General features: G+C 39.8%; 1 protein-coding gene across 1 annotated transcript in view; it reads left to right on the top strand.

Moving 5' to 3' along the window:
- The window catches only part of RS1 (retinoschisin 1), a 31,357-nt gene that overhangs the window by 11,635 nt on the left and 3,147 nt on the right, over positions 1–16,575 (top strand). Inside the window, exons 2-5 of the mRNA XM_060770057.2 lie at positions 5,851–5,876; positions 11,603–11,708; positions 13,845–13,986; positions 14,673–14,868. Coding sequence (XP_060626040.1) covers positions 5,851–5,876; positions 11,603–11,708; positions 13,845–13,986; positions 14,673–14,868 — 470 coding nt within the window. The remainder of the gene's footprint in view (positions 1–5,850; positions 5,877–11,602; positions 11,709–13,844; positions 13,987–14,672; positions 14,869–16,575) is intronic.

A 16,575-nucleotide genomic window follows, 5' to 3' on the forward strand; every position in this document is an offset into this window, starting at 1 on the left:
TTTATGTTACAATTGTTTTTAATTGCCCTATACTTGTCTTGTGATGTTTTGTATCAATGTTGTTCACCGCTTTGAGTCGCCTGAGGGCTGAGAAAAGCGGTATATAAATAAAGTAAATAAATAATAAATAATAATACCGCCAGCAGTCAACACCTGAGTCCACACAGATATACAAAAAGTCTAGTGCCACCTAGTGACTAAAGAATGCAATGTTATCCACACTGCAAAACATGATTTAAATTTTTTTTTATAGAATCATAGAGTTGGAAGAGACCTAATCGGCCATCCAGTCCAACCTCCTGCCAAGAAGCAGGAAATTTGCATTCAAAGCACCCCCGACAGATGGCCATCCAGCCTCTGTTTAAAAGCTTCCAAAGAAGGAGCCTCCACCACACTCCGAGGCAGAGAATTCCACTGCTGAACAGCTCTCACAGTCAGGAAGTTCTTCCCAATGTTCAGATGGAATCTCCTTTCTCATAGTTTGAAGCCATTGTTCTGTATCCTAGTTTCCAGGGCAGCAGAAAACAAGCTTGCTCCCTCCTCCTTATGACTTCCTCTCACATATTTATACATGGCCATCATGTCTCCTCTCAGCCTTCTCTTCTTCAGGCTAAACATGCCCAGCTCTTTAAGCCGCTCCTCATAGGGCTTGTTCTCCAGACCCTTGATCATTTTAGTTGCATTTCTCTGGACACAATCCAGCTTGGCACTCAGACCAGCTTACAAAATGTTAATTTGCTTTCAGGCTTGCAATCTACATAAGATGAATAAGATGTAATACACAAGACATGATGTAACTGTGCCTTGCCGGCTGCCTGTCTCCCACTCAATGGCCAGCAGAATATGTTCATTGCATTTTCTCGATTTCTGTAAGGATAGCACTGAAGATAATTCTTTTAAATTTGAGAGATGTTTGCTTTAGCACCTTACTTTTAGTTCCTTCTTAGTATATCTCTTCTTTTCTCTTACTCACCTTAATTGGCAATAGTTTGCTTGCCATGCCTACCATATAAAATCTGCTTTGTATATTTTCATGGAAAAGCAATCACCATGGAGACCAGATAAAAATAAGGGCAGGTCTCCTATGCCTTTTATTAGCTCTGTGTAGAAAGACGTAATTTTGTCAGATGCAGTTTCTCTTGCAGACTAACAAATCTGTTATTGTTCCTCTTTAATCTTTAATGTACTAAATATAGATTCAGAAACTCAATCTTGTAGGTCAGATGTTAGAATCTGTGATTTGAACTGTTAGGTTTGGACTGAGTTCATTTCTAGTTGAAGCACGCTGAATATATTAAGAATGGATCACACATGCGGTCAAGGTTTTGTATGCAAATTACCACCCTTTGGATCCATGCACACTTCGCAGTCATAATTCTGTGATTCCACTTTAATTGCCATGGTTCTGTCCAATAGAATTAATTCTGGGATTTGCAGTTTAGAGGGCGAGAATTCTCAATCAGAGGGCTCCAGTGCCTTCTTAAGCTAAAATCTTATTTTTCCATAGGATGTTGCTATGCCAACTCACATGGGATCATATTGCTATAATTGTATAGTGTGAAAGACCCTTGAGATATATGACAGCTGCCTTTGTCAACTTGATGCTTTCTGAGTACACAAGAGAGGATTTTGACTCCCATTGTCTCAGCCAGGGTTGTACAATAGCCATGCGGGCTGGAGAATAGTAGCTGTACTCAGATTTAGCCAGAGGCTGCCAGGTTGTAGAAAGGTCTGTATTAGAGATTTTTTTTTTCATGGCTGAGGGGGAGAATGCATACATAATTGACAATGCATGGAAGGGGAAGGGAAAAAGAGCCTATTCAAATGTCCCTTACAGCCAGGGATTAGTTCAGTCCAAGCTGCCGTGGATGCTGATCTTCTTTTCAGCAGCAGCAGCAGCAAGCTGTCCGCATGTGACTCTTTGGCCACGCACTTCCATCTGCTACATAAGAGGAATACTTTTGTTTGTTCGTTACTTTTTTTAAAAATCTTATTGGCTATAAGGACCTCATCCAAATATGATTAATCTAAACAATTAAAAAATGAAATAGTAAAGGAGGTTCAACTCTTCCAAACAAGTCAAAATGGACAATATCATTAGATCCTAAAGGCTCAAAAGAGAATGGTATCAGAATGAGTCCAGGGCTAGTGCCCTTTGTGGGGAGGGCATTCCTTGCTGAAGGTGCCACTGCTAAGAAGACTGGTTCACCCACAGTGTAGTGGTCCCATTGGTAGGACACAAATGTGGTCCTCTTCCAGCACATGGCAGTCCTTGGGCAGCTTTGGCATTTCAGCTGAGACACCTGTGTCTCCTAGCTACATAAATCTACTTAAGGCTTCCATGCAAATGAAGCAGTGAATCCATTCTTGGCTGTAATCCCAACATGGAAGGTATTCAGCCCTATCTCCCAAACAGGTTAAGAATTGGGTTGTTTTGGGCTTTTCAGGCTGTGTGGCCATGTTCTAGAAGCATTCTCTCCTGATGTTTTACCTACATCTATGGCAGGCATCCTCAGAACTCACAACCTCTGAGGATGCCTGCCATTCATGTAGGTAAAACGTCTGGAGAGAATGCTTCTAGAACATGGCCATACAGTCTGAAAAACCTATAACAACCCTATAACGGCCATGAAAGCAAGGTTCAACATCTTTAAAGTTCAAACTAAAACCCAGCCTAGCTTTACCGCCCTCCTGACATGGGGGCCACCAGCCACCTCTGCACTCAGGCCAACTTACTTCGTTGTTTCCTGAAGTGGCTCTGTGGCTCCAACTGATTTTGGAAAATATAACTTGTTCTGCTCCTCTTTTATGATATATTTTTACATGAAAGCCCGAAGAACCCCACATAGAACTCTTTGTCTTTCTTGATCTTCTAATAAATCATTTGTGACTATTTTTCTTGCAGCTCTCTTTAAGAACTTTTTTGTCAAGCTACTTTAATTTTGGCAGCTGCTTTTCTCATCTTTTTGCCTTCATTTCTTTAGTAGAAGATCAAAATATTGTTGATGGGAGGTATGGACATCAAGACAATTTCCCCCCCCCCCCTCAGTATCTACCATTATGATTGCAAAGCGTAGTCACCTGAAACTCATTTGCACATTACTGTACAGCATTTTAAATATAAATATAATTGTATGTGCTGCTCATGTTGGTATTTCTTTTCTGTCTTTAAAGGTATCCCTCTGTTCCCTCAAATATTTCACCTTATTCGGAATGTCCTTGATAGCACTTTAATACCTTAGTACAGTGTTTCTCAAACTCTGCTCCTCCAGGTGTTTTGGACTTCAGCTCCCAGAAATCCCAGCCAGCTTACCAGCTGTTAGGAATTGTAGGAGCTGAAGTCCAAAACATCTGGAGGAACACAGTTTGAGAACCACCGCCTTAGTATATAAGTGGAATAATAAGGAGTTCATGGTCATTATGCCAGATGAATATAAGGAATCAATTTCTTTCTCCATTGGTGTTATGGCTGGAAAACGGAAGAGTAACCTGGGACATGGAACATTGCTGTAATATTTTCCTGCATAACGTGGAAAAGGACTAGGTGGATAATTAAGTTATGGGAAAGACCTTGCATTGTGAAACATACATGTATCACATAGTGATGTCTCTGTGGCTACAATTTCTAATACTTCCCCTAAAAAACTCACTTTGCAAACAACATTGACCGCCCCATCCCATTTCATGTTGTTCAAAGGTGGGCCAATTAGCTAGGCTGCACCTGACTATTTTTCTGTAGTTGGATGGGGTGCATATGACAGGTTTGCTGTGCACCCAGCTACAGGAGTAGCTGGCCATGTTTCAGCTGATCCCCTTGCTCTCCTACAACACAAAAATTGCCATATTTTTTTGGCAGAGGGTTGAACTGTGCTACTTGGGGATATTTTGGTCATTACATGGTCAGATTTGAATTTTGACCTCAGCAACATCCCAAATTATACTATCTGGTACAGGAAGTCCCCATCTTCCAAACATCTAACTTACATGCAACTCATAGTTAAGAATGGGGGTGAGACAATAGGAAGTGAGAGGAAATCTACCCCTCAGAATGGAAATTCACTCCTGCTGAAGCTTTCTCACCAATCCTTGTTTTCAAGACAATCTGAAATTTTCAATATCCGATGAGCACAGGAACAGAAATTGAGGTGGAATCTTCTGAACAGGGGCACAATCAGCAAAAGAACCTTGACAGAGATGTTAACCCCTCTCAATGCCATCCAAAAACTTTTAAAAAGTGTTTGGATGGAGTTGCACTTAAAAACATGTACCTGTTCTGACTTACATACAAATTCAGCTTAAGAACAAACTACAGGACCCACTTTTTCATAACCCAGGGACTGCCTGTATTATATTTGTATTGTATTGCATTGTATTGTATTTCATGATTATATTTTATTTCTCACCTAACATTGTAATGTTGGAGCCTAACATTATAACGAAATTCAGAAAAGTGAAACCTAAACCCCTGATTGTGATGAAGATTAACTAGAAATAAACAAGCTTGTGTATTAAAACAGCATTCATTTTTCAAAATCATCTTTTTAACAGTAAATAAAAGATGTTTGGAAATACTCATTCTGAAGGTCTTCTCAAATAGTTACTGATGGCTTTTTGGCCAGAGAGGCCCAATTTGCTCCAGGTTTTAATCTAAACTTTAAGGAGCTACCTAAAGTGTCAAATCATATTCTCAAAATGAGTTCAGCACCTTGGATAGTTCCTTGAATGTCCAGGATACATGTCAAGAGACTGATTCACCACCTTGTTGACATGTCCCTGAGATTACTTTACCTAGAAATTCAAAATTCAGAAGTCAACTCCAATTTATCGTCACCTCACCATAAGGGGAGGTTTGATGTTATATTCCTCTTAGACCAGGCATGGGCAAACTTTGGCCATCCAGGTGTTTTGGACTTTAACTTTCACAATTCCTAACAGCCAGTCTGGGATTTCTGGGAGTTAAAGTCCAAAACACCTGGAGGGCCAAAGTTTGCCCATGTTTGCCTGAGACTCAGACAATATGATCTACCCAAGGTGAGCAAGAGTTAAAATCCAAGTCTCCAGCTGTCAAAGTCCAGCATCATTCTAGCTTGTCCTTACATTGGGAAAGAAGAAAAAAACATGGTAGGGCCAAAGAGAACTTACTATTATTAACAAGACTATTGCTGCAAATGGCAATATAGAAGGAGGTAGTTAGGGTATGAGGACTTGATATAGTGACACAAAGGTTCCCCTTCAAGTTCTTCTTTTCTCTCAACAGTGTTCATATGTGGAAAAAAATGCACAGCCTTAATTATGCCTAGCAAAATGTATGGACCAAGGAACCCAAAGCACAATGCTAGAATAGACTCCCCTCTCCCCACCAAGAGAGAGAGAGAGAGAGAGAACAACTGTTACACATAATCATAGAATCATAGAATTATAAAATTGGAACAGATCTCGTTGGCCATCCAGTCTAACCCCCTGCCAAGAAGCAGGAAAATCGCATTCAAAGCACCCCCGGAAGATGGCCATCCAGCCTCTGATTAAAAGCCTCCAGAGAAGGAGCCTTCACCACACACCGGGGCAGAGAGTTCCACTGCTGAACAGCTCTCACAGTCAGGAAGTTCTTCCTAATGTTCACATGGGATCTCCTTTCTTGTAGTTTGAAGCCATTGTTCTGCACCTTAGTTTACATTTTACTCTCAATTTATGTCCATAGTGAGAAATCTAGAACTGTGTGATTCTTTGGGCTGCCTGAACAACCTTAATGTGCTGGTGTTATTCTATTCTTTCTAAAACCTTTCAAACTCTTTCTTTATGTGTTGTTTCTCCATTTCTCCCTCATGCTGCCTTCCTTCTCTCTCCTGCTAGTGTCAGTGGCATTGTCACCTGCAGAGGTAGGTCCTTTCCGTTTCTATTTGATTTTCTCAAAATGCCTTTTGAGTTTTATTCTGTGTTGATATTTTTGTGTTCTCAATGCTAGTACCCAATTTTCTCAATACCTAGGAGATGTCTGGCAATGTTTATTCCATCAACTTTAGCACAGAATTGCATAAACCGATTAAAATGTTGCTTTCAAATGATCTTTGGCAACTTCTGGCATGCAAGCTAGAAATGATCCATTTGGGGGCAGTGGGGCTTCTCCTGCCAATTTCTTCCCAGGCTCCATTTCTGCCTTTCGGAGTGAGGAGTGTTATCTCAGGTTCACAGTTGATCAGGGATATGAGCAGGCTCTGCTCCTCTATGTTAATTTTTTAAAAGTCTTTATGGATGCCAATCAACTTTTTAACAAAAGTGCTGTGCAGAGAGTATTTTTGGAAGGATGTGGTTAGGCATGGAGGGATAATATTCCTAAGAATGCTGTGAGTCCCTCTTGAAAAGAATATCCCATGCTGCAAGAATTTTTTAAAATGCTCTGCTGGTGTATAGTAACAAAGGCCTTTTAAAAACCAAATTCTTGTACAGGGACATTTTGGAGTGTGGGACAGGGTGTCATGTATGTGGAAATTGTGTCCAGGTAAGTGAGCAAGTGAGACAGATGGTTTCTGGTCCTGTTCATGTGTGTGTGCTGGTGAGGGCAATATACCAGACTAGGGTGGCATTATCCACTGCTGATATAATGCCATGACATCCTTTCCTGGAGGGCAGTAAGAATCAAGAGTTTCCTCCAAAGTGTTCCTTACCCTTGCTTCAAAATTGAAACATATGAAAATGAACAAAATCTGGCTACCAATAAGGAAAAAAAAGTTTAAAATCGGGGCAGTAAATAAAGAACAACACGCAAAACCAGGGGAATTCCAGACAGGGAACAATCAGTGGCAGCTAATCATCTCCCAACAAAGTATTCCCCCAGGCAGGAAGCAGCCAAGCTTTGAAGCTGCAAAGCTATTCAGTGCTAATCAAGGCGATCAGCTGCAACATTTACACTTGCCTCCAGCATTCAAGAGTTCTTTCTCCCACCCTGGACATTTCACATATAAATGCCACTTGCCTAGTCTCCAACAAACCTCACAACCTCTGAGGATGCCTGTCATAGATTTGGGTGAAACCTCAGGAGATAATGCTTCTGGCCATACAGCCCGGAAAACCCACAGCAACCCAGAAACATATTTTGCAGGATAGTTATTGATCGGCAAAAACACTGTACAAAGTGAATCTAACTTAGGGCCGTGGCACATACTGAAATGCTGAAGGCACCATAAATTGGCCTGACCAAGTCCAAATCCATTTTCATTTTTGTTTCCTATACCCTTTATTCACAAGGCAATACAAGGATTGAAGTTTGGAAATATTGCAGATTTGGAAATATTGCAGTGTGTGGATTACATTCCTCTGATTTTTCCCTCTCAGTCACGATGACAGTTTGTATCCTATTTAGGTGTTATTCTACAAATTTGCATAGTCACATGCTTATATATTGTTCTGTCTTTTTTTGGTCTCATTTAGAATCACAATCGTGCAGCTAAAAATATTTGGGGTATTTTTCCTGCTGCCATAGAAACTGAAAACACTGTCTTAGTCAGACAAGTAATTTGCAGAGCATGTCTGGTGCTCTTTCCTCCCCTCCTCCTTCCATAAGGGACAAAAGCCAAGCCGCTTTCTGCTCAGTTTACGTTGGCATATTGCCAAGCTGTGCATCAAACTGTCCACTGCTAAATGATGTGAGTTGTTCTCTTTTTATGCTCAAAGGAGAGTTGTTACTTGCTGCCTCTTCTCTCCATCTTTATTACAATGCCATGGGTGCACATCATGGTAATGCAAATTTCTATAAAGTTGTATGCCTTAATCTCTTAGTTTATTGTTCTCCTTGTTTTCAGGTATATTTATTTTAAAAGTGAAAGTATATATTCTTGCACTCAGATGTTTCTGTAATTATTTAGGCAGGTTTAAATATTTTTATGACAAGTGAGCACATGTATAGAGAATAACAAAGAACACTGAACTTTTCTCTCCCTTTGCATACATAACATTTCTGCAGTGTTACAACAAGGGACATATTTCAACAAACATTAACATAAAGGGAATAAATTTGAACAAAGGGCAAAATTGGGGAAATGGGGGAATGGAGGAGATAAAAAAGAAATTGTGGTATGTATCTATGTATTTTTGTTGTTTATTCGTTCAGTCATTTCTGGCTCTTTGCGACCTCATGGACCAGCCCACACCAGAGCCGTGGTCACCCCCAGCTCTTTCTAAGTCAAGCCAGTCACTTCAAGGATACCATCTATCCATCTTGCCCTTGGTTGGCTCCTCTTCCTTTTTCCTTCCATTTTCCCCAATATCATTATCTTCTTCAAGCTATCCTGTCTTCTCATTATGTGACCAAAGTATTTCATCTTTGCCTTTAATATCCTTCCCTCCAGTGAGCAGTCAGGCTTTATTTCCTGGAGTATGGACTTGTTTGTTGTTCCTTCAACACCACAGTTCAAAAGCATCTATCTTTCTTCGTTCAGCCTTCCTTATGGTTCAGCTCTCGCATCCATAGGTTACTATGGGGAATACCACTGCTACCTATGTATTTGAAATGCTGTTATTTATTAATTACCTTTCTAATTAAAATTAGTTAAATAATCTATGTATTTTAAATGCTGTTATTTGCCTATGTTTAATTAGAAAGGTAAATAATTAGGAATACCTAAAGTGCTTTCACATAATCCTCTACTGCAGCGGTTATCATCTGGGTCCCCAGATGTTTTGGCCTTCAGGTCCTAACAGCTGGTAAACTGGCTGGGATTTATGGGAGTTATAGACTAAAACAGATGGGAACCCACATATTGAGAACCACTGCTCTATTTTAATTAAAATCTCAAACCAACATAATCTAAACTAAGGTCAGGGCTCAAGTCTCCACACAACCCTGGAAGCCCACCTTGGCCAAGTCACAGTCTCCCACCCTCAGAGGAAGGCAACAGCAAACCCTCTCTGAACATATCTTTCAAAAAAAAATTCCATGATACTGTAGCTTTGCCATAGGATTGCTCTAAATTGGAAAAAAAAACATGAAAGCATACAACAACAATTGTACCCTCAACCTTGCAAGGTAAATCAGCATTATACTCTATATTTGGGCTGTAAGAGAGGCAAACCAAGAGAGATTCCCTATAACACTGCTCATTCTTTACAAGCTGTTATTTACTAATAACTGCTCATTACGCAATAGAGCTTTTAGGACTTAGACCTAAAACACCATAACATCAACTTTTAGTGTTTAGCCAACAATTGGGAACATATACAGCAATCATATGCAACACACAGAATTAAACGAAATTTAGGAAATTAGCCAACACTGAATGAATAGGTCTCACAGTTGAGCAGTAACGTTCTATGTTCCATATATGGCTGGCAGAGCAAAAAATTTTTATAATTTGTCTTTTTTCCAAGAAATTTTACTTCTAGACTTCCCAGTCTGATTAAACAAATAATTATACTGCTGAGATCTACAAATGTAGTCTGACTGACCTTCCACATGATCTTTGGATATTGAGCATTTTGTGGGTCTATCCCAATTAGGGATGTGAAAATCTGTCATGTTGAATTTGTTGAGCTTTCAGTACCAAACTGGGGCCCCTTCCACACAGCTATATAAAATTCAAATTGAACTGGATTATCTGGCAGTGTGGGCTCAGATAAACTAGTTCAAAGTAGATATTGTGAATTGTCTCCCTTGATATTCTGGGTTATCTGGCTGTGTAGAAGGGCTTTTATTTTACAAGGCTCTCTTAGGGCCCTTCCACACAGTCATATAACCCAGAATATCAAGGCAGAAAATCCCACAGTATCTGCTTTGAACTGGTGCCCCTTCCACACAGCCAAATAAAATCCCACATTTTCTCCTTTGAACTGCAATATATGGCAGTGTGGACTCAGATAATCCAGTCTACAAGAGTCCCTTGTTATCTGAGTCCTTGTTGCCATATAATTCCAATGCAAAACAGATTGTGTGGGATTTTATTTAGCTATTTGGAAGGGGCCTTAGGATCCTGAGTGTTTTCTGCCTTGATATTCTGTTATATAGGGCTGTGTGGGAGGGCTCTTACTTACCCTGTATGGAAATTTCTCTGTGCATTTCCCCCGGATGAAGACGTTTTCATTTGCCTTCTCTTGGTGACTGCAACCAGCTTGCATATATTTTGAAAAGCACGTGCATGCCTTTTTCTGTGCACATCTTTCAAAGAATCATTCTAAAACACATTTGTGCATGATTTTTCAATTACACTGAGAAGGAGAGGCTACTCTTTCATTCCCTTAAACTGCAGTCAACCTCTACTCCTTAAAAAACATTGCCTCCTCTTGAAACAGTAAGTACAGTAAATGAGAGTGGGTTTGGGTGCCAGTGAATTTTTAATGTTTAATCAGAAATTGTTTCCTTGACTCCCTTCATTCTGCCCAAAAGTCAGCATAAGATTTGGAGGTAATAAAATAAACTACCTTGTTCTTAATAAGATATGGATATTGTTTATCTCTGCTTCCCCATGTCCCCATTTCTGTAGAAGTGTCTTGGCTCAGGAACAGGGAGGTAGCATCATAGCTCTTAATATTTATAGGAATTTTCATCTAAAGTTGGAAACCACCATTACAAAATCATACACAACATCAGTATCCTGCCCGTAGTATTACACCAAAGCATGTACTATATAATAACACTAGATGCTTGCCAAAATTTCATGGCTTAGGGAAGGTCTAAAGATCTAAAGACATTGATGTTCTGCTGTGCCTTTAATTAGACAATTCCCTAGACAGCTGGCCCCAGCGAAGACCCAAAATCTCTCCTCACACTTTACTATTGCTCTGTACCCAAAGCTATAATGATTTATTTTACACTGCTGTATTTTTACTACTGTCATATGATCTATGCACTGTAGTTACCAGCCCTATTCTTTGAATTGTTGTTGCACCAGTCTGACTACCCATTACGAGAAATGAATTACATTTTGGTTGTAATGTTGTTAGGTTCTTGTGGGTTTTTTCGGGCTATAGGGCCATGTTCTAGAGGCATTTCTCCTGACGTTTCGCCTGCATCTATGGCAAGCATCCTCAGAGGTAGTGAGGTCTGTTGGAATTAAGACAATGGGTTTATATATCTGTGGAATGGCTGGGGTGGGGCAAAGAGCTCTTCTTTGCTGGAACTAGGTGTGAATGTTTCAACTGACCACCTTCATTAGCATTTGAAGGCCTGGCTGAGCCTGGGAAAATCTTTTGTTGAGAGGTGTTAAGATGTGCCTTGTTGTTTCCTCTCTGCTGTTTTGCTGTTTGCTGGCCCTATAGCCCGAAAAAACCCACAAGAACCTAGTGATTCCAGCCATGAAAGCCTTCGACAATACATTGTAATGTTGTTGTTGTATTTCATATTGTATTTTACTGTGTTATGTTTTTAACTGTGTTGATCGGGCTTGGCCCCATGTAAGCCGCCCTGAGTCCCTTCGGGAAGATGGAGGCTATAACATTTACATTTAAGCAGTCTTTGAAATAAATGGATCAAAAATACTTTTCAAAGCCAGTTTCAAAATAGTAAGGATATGGCATGCATCATGGAGCAGATTAGCATAAAGGGGAGGGAGATATAATTTAACACCCATTTGTTACGTGTGATGCCAAATCAGTGGTTTCTTTTGCATCTGATTAGGATGACAGATTGGAGCACTGGCACAGTAAAGCCTGCAAATGTGATTGCCAGGGAAGTCCCAACTCAGTCTGGTCCACCGGAGCAAACAATCTGGAATGTATGCCAGGTAAGGCCTCTGTTTATTTATCTGTGCAGATGTCTTCGTTTTGCCCACCACACATTTCTGGCAACTTCACAGCATTTTCTTAGGCAAGGAATATTCAGAAGTGATTTGCTATAGCATTCGGCAGAAACATAGCTTACATTACCTACTATATTCCTTAGTGGTCCGTCATCCAAGTATTAACCAGATCTCAGGCCCTTCCAGACAGGCCCTTTATCTCAGGATATGATCCCAGGTTTTCTGTTTATCTTAGATTATCTGACAGTGGGCAATTGTATAATCCAGTTTAAAGCAAGAAAACCTGGGATCAGATCCTGGGATGATAGGGCCTGTCCGGAAGGGTGCTCACTCTTCCTAGCTTCCAAAATTAGGGTGGTTCCAGACAACCCTTTATCCCAGGATCATTTGCGTTTTAAAAACACAGATGTTCCTGGGGTCCTGTCTACACCCACCCCAGAAAGCGCGTGCTTTCTGGGGTGGTGTCCAGATGTTTTGCTGGGACTAGCCTAGCAGAACATCTGAGGACCCTCCTCCCTCTGCCAAAGCCCCCAATCCTTTTGAAAAGTAAAGAAAACTTACCAGGCCTTCAGTACACTCTTGCAGCACCTCTCCTGGTGTGTAGAAATGATGCGCCAGAAGAGTGGGGGGGATGGGGGAGGAAAATCACTCCTCCCCCCCCCCCCCCCGCTCTTTTGGCACATCATTTCTACATGTCAGGAGAGGTGCTGCAAGAATGTGCTGGAGGCCGTGTAAGTTTTCTTTACTTTTCAAAGGGCTTTGGGAGCTTTGGGGGAGGGGTGAGTATTACCACAGCTTTCCGGACTAATTTAGTCTGGAAAACTGTGGAAATGATGTCTGGGCTGCAGTCCAGACATCGGAAATAGTGGGTTTATCCCTTGCTTTTAAAGAAGGTGCGGAATAAATCCACTATCTAATTAATTTGCCACAAACTAGGGTTTTCCTGTTTTGTAGCGAATTAATTCATGATTGTTCGGGGTGTCATCTGGACAGCCCCTTCTTTATTGTGGGGGTTACCACAATAAAGAGGTTGTCTGGATGCACCCTTAGATTACTTTCAGGATCTTTGTTTAATGGGGCTTATAGCCAAACTCATTCATCCCAAGGGACTCAGGACAAAGAAATTTTATCTTCCACTTCAAAGCAAATTAGAATCACCTGACACTACTATTTGCAAACTACTTCCTATATTAAATGTTGTAGGACTATTGCTTTTAAATATTAACTATATATTTTCTTGCCATTTGCAAAATAAAACCAAATACTAGCACAAGTCACGAAAGGGTTTCACCTTTAAATGTCAGGAGATTCTGACTATGGAGGAAAGACATGTTGTTGGCCAAGTTTAACTAGAAAAGCCATTTAATGCATAACACATGCATATATTTTAAGGTCACTGATGATAGCATTAAATAATTTAACTGACTTGGTCTGACAATTCTCAGACATCTGCTTGGTGATTCCTTTCCCCACAAGAGTTTTCTAGAACAGAACAGAAGAACAGAAGGTTACCTCCTAAGTATATTAGGACTGTGTTATCTAAAGATTAGTGTTGCTAAAAATAAAACATGTATTTCTTGTAAACATCTCAGCCTGGAACATTGGAGGTGATTCTGTTCATTTTTACTCGTTATCCTTTTAATGAGTAAAATCCTTTTACTTTTACACATTATTCTTGTAATTTCTATTATGTGGAACGTTTCAAAACATGTCTTCACCAAAGAAAATCTTAACGGTTGTATACGTTGCATTCAAAATGGATGGCAGAAGCTCAGTGTGAGAGCAGACCAAAGTTTGCGGAAAAGTACCATTTGGACTACAATTCCCAGAATCCCCCAAAGAAACTTTCTAAAAAATCTTTTGAATATTTCAGGTGTTTAATAGAGTGAAATGTCCACACTTTCTAATGGAGACATGCCAAAAATGGGTCCGTGTAAGTAGTTAAAGTTTACCCCCCCCCCCCCGCCAGAATCTGCAGACATATTGGTTTTTATCAGGAGTTTTGGAAACCCTGCCCTGTAATCCAAGATTGGGAATCACTGTAGATAAGTTCAGAAAGCTCAGTCCTTATCTTGCTCTATTAAAAAAAATAAAACCATGACATTTTTCTCTCTCTTTTAGAATGTCCCTATCACAAGCCACTTGGTTTTGAATCAGGAGAAGTTAATTCTGATCAGATAAGTTGCTCCAATCCTGAGCAATACACTGGATGGTATACTTCATGGATTGCAAGCAAGGCTCGGCTTAATGGCCAAGGCTTTGGGTAAGCTGTATGATATCCTAGCACTGGAAGAAGACTTTGTCAACAATACTAAACCAAGAAGCAGAACTTGGAAAAGTTACCCCTTCTGAACATAAACTTCCAGGTTCTGAAAATTGTCCAAAAAGTAACTTTTTTCCAAAAGTAACTTGTCCAGAAGATATATAAAGCAATTCTTTTGGGTTGAAAATGTCTTCTCCACCTCTCCTTCTAAAACTTTACTGTGCTCAGGCATATTTTAGGTGGTGATCTTTAAGATTTGTGTTTTTTTCTCTCAGTGTTATAGTTTTTCCACTTGCTCTCCTTATACTTTTCCTTAATGACACCTAGATCGACACATATTATACATATATCAAGCACTGCAAAATACAAAGCCAAGGGAAAAGTCATTAAACATGTCTGAATGATTTTTGTCTGCTGCTGCCAAATTGTCCAAGACAGATTGAACTATGCTGTCTGAGGCCAGATTTGGGGAACATTTTGTACCCCAACTCTCACTGTCTTTACTCCAGCCAATGTAGCCAATAGTATGGAACTGCATTCCAGCAATATCTAGAAGTCCATAGGTTTCCCACTCATATCCTAGATTGAATAGTTATGCTTGGGGAGCTCATATATTCATACCAGGAAAGCGTACTTGATATAGACTTGTCCCTGATATTTCATGACTCTTCCCTGTAACTGTTAAGGTGTGCCTGGCTCTCCAAATACCAAGACACTAACCAATGGCTACAGATTGACCTGAAGGAAGTCAAAGTTATCTCAGGGATACTCACCCAAGGACGCTGTGATGCTGATGAATGGATGACAAAATACAGTGTACAGTATAGAACTGATGAGAACCTGAACTGGATTTATTACAAGGACCAAACAGGAAATAACAGGGTAAGCAGAAGCCATTTTTTAAAAAGATGTGGCCATATTTCCATGTTGTGTGCAAAATATTGTAAAGAGAAACATATTATTAAAGCTAAAATTCTAGTGTCCATTAACTTAATCCTATTTGAGACCACAGTCACCATGGCATTTTATTAAAGTACTGACAAGGAATAGAAATACATGAAAACATTCTTTTATTTGTTTAAAAAAATTGGAAACTTCTCCGAAGGGTGACACAAAATAATTGAGCAAATAAAACAATTCTGTAGATGTGTCACTTATGTGGATGCATATTTGCTTCTGTCTGTATATCATAATGTTAATATAGGCTCCCATTGAACTGGCCTTGTGTAACTTTTGGTGGACATGAGGATGTGGGTTCTTATTTAAAGACACCACCTTGTTTCCTTTCTGTTTTTCGAATCCATGGATGGGGTGAGCTCCCGTTGTTAGCCCCAGCTTCTGCCAACCTAGCAGTTCAAAAACATGCAAATCTGAGTAGATCAATAGGTACCACTCCGGCAGGAAGGTAACGGCGCTCCACACAGTCATGCCGGCCACATGACCTTGGAGGCATGTACGGACTACACCAGCTCTTCGACTTAGAAATGGAAATAAGCACCACCACCCAGAGTTGGATACAACTAGACTTAATGTCAAGGGGAAATATTTACATTTACATTTACTTTATTATTTACTGTATTTATATACCGCCTTTCTCACCCCTGGGGGGACTCAAGGCGGTTTACAACATAGTAATGGCAAAAATTAAATGCCAACATACAGTACAACAAAGCAATCATAATCACTAATCACTACATATAAATATGTCTTAAATCATTGAAACCATTAAACACAAGACATAAACAAAACTTTACTTTGAATGGACCTTGGAACTAACTGGCTTCAAATAACATGATATTGTTATGCATTCTGGTTTCTAGTAATAAATGTTTCCTTTATTATTGTAACTGAAGGAAAGATAACTTCCTCCCTGTGGCAATGTAATGAGCTAGCTGCTGTTTTGTGGACATTGAAGTGATTAGGAGGTAGACAGTAAGGCAACGTGCTTTGGTTTGAGAATTGCAAAGATGCCAAATATTGTATTTACTTTTTAAAAAAACTATAGTGGTAACTTGATCAATTACCAACAGAGGCCTCTAACTATTTGAAATTATAATTTGAAGTTTATTTAGCCAAAATTGACCCATCACTTTCTTCAGTGTATAGCAGCTTAACAAGTCATACAATCTTCTACCAAAACACATTAAGGTATGCAAAATGTAGTTCATAAGGATAGAAAGTTCACATTGCACTGGTTTCACATTCTCACACAAAATGTGCATTCAATTTTCATGAAAAGAACTAGCAAAAGACCACAACATTTCCATTGTAAATATTTTTACACTAGAATATGGTAACAGTCAAAATATGTGTTGTCGAAGATTTTCATGGCTGGAATCACTGGGTTGCTGTGAGCTTTCCAGGCTGTATGGCCATGTTCCAGAAGCATTTTCTCCTGACAAAACATTCTCCTGGGGGGATGCTTCTAGAACATGGCCACACAGCCCAGAAAACTCACAGCAACCTGGTCAAAATATGGTGTTTGTGTCAGTGTATGCTTTATATTCCACACAATCCATATTGCATAGAAGGATAGGTTCTCAAAAATCATAATATGATTTATTTATGAAAGGAAAGATGTATTCCCCT

The sequence above is a fragment of the Anolis sagrei genome, chromosome 3 (genome assembly GCF_037176765.1).
Source record: "Anolis sagrei isolate rAnoSag1 chromosome 3, rAnoSag1.mat, whole genome shotgun sequence".
Lineage (NCBI taxonomy): Eukaryota > Metazoa > Chordata > Lepidosauria > Squamata > Dactyloidae > Anolis > Anolis sagrei.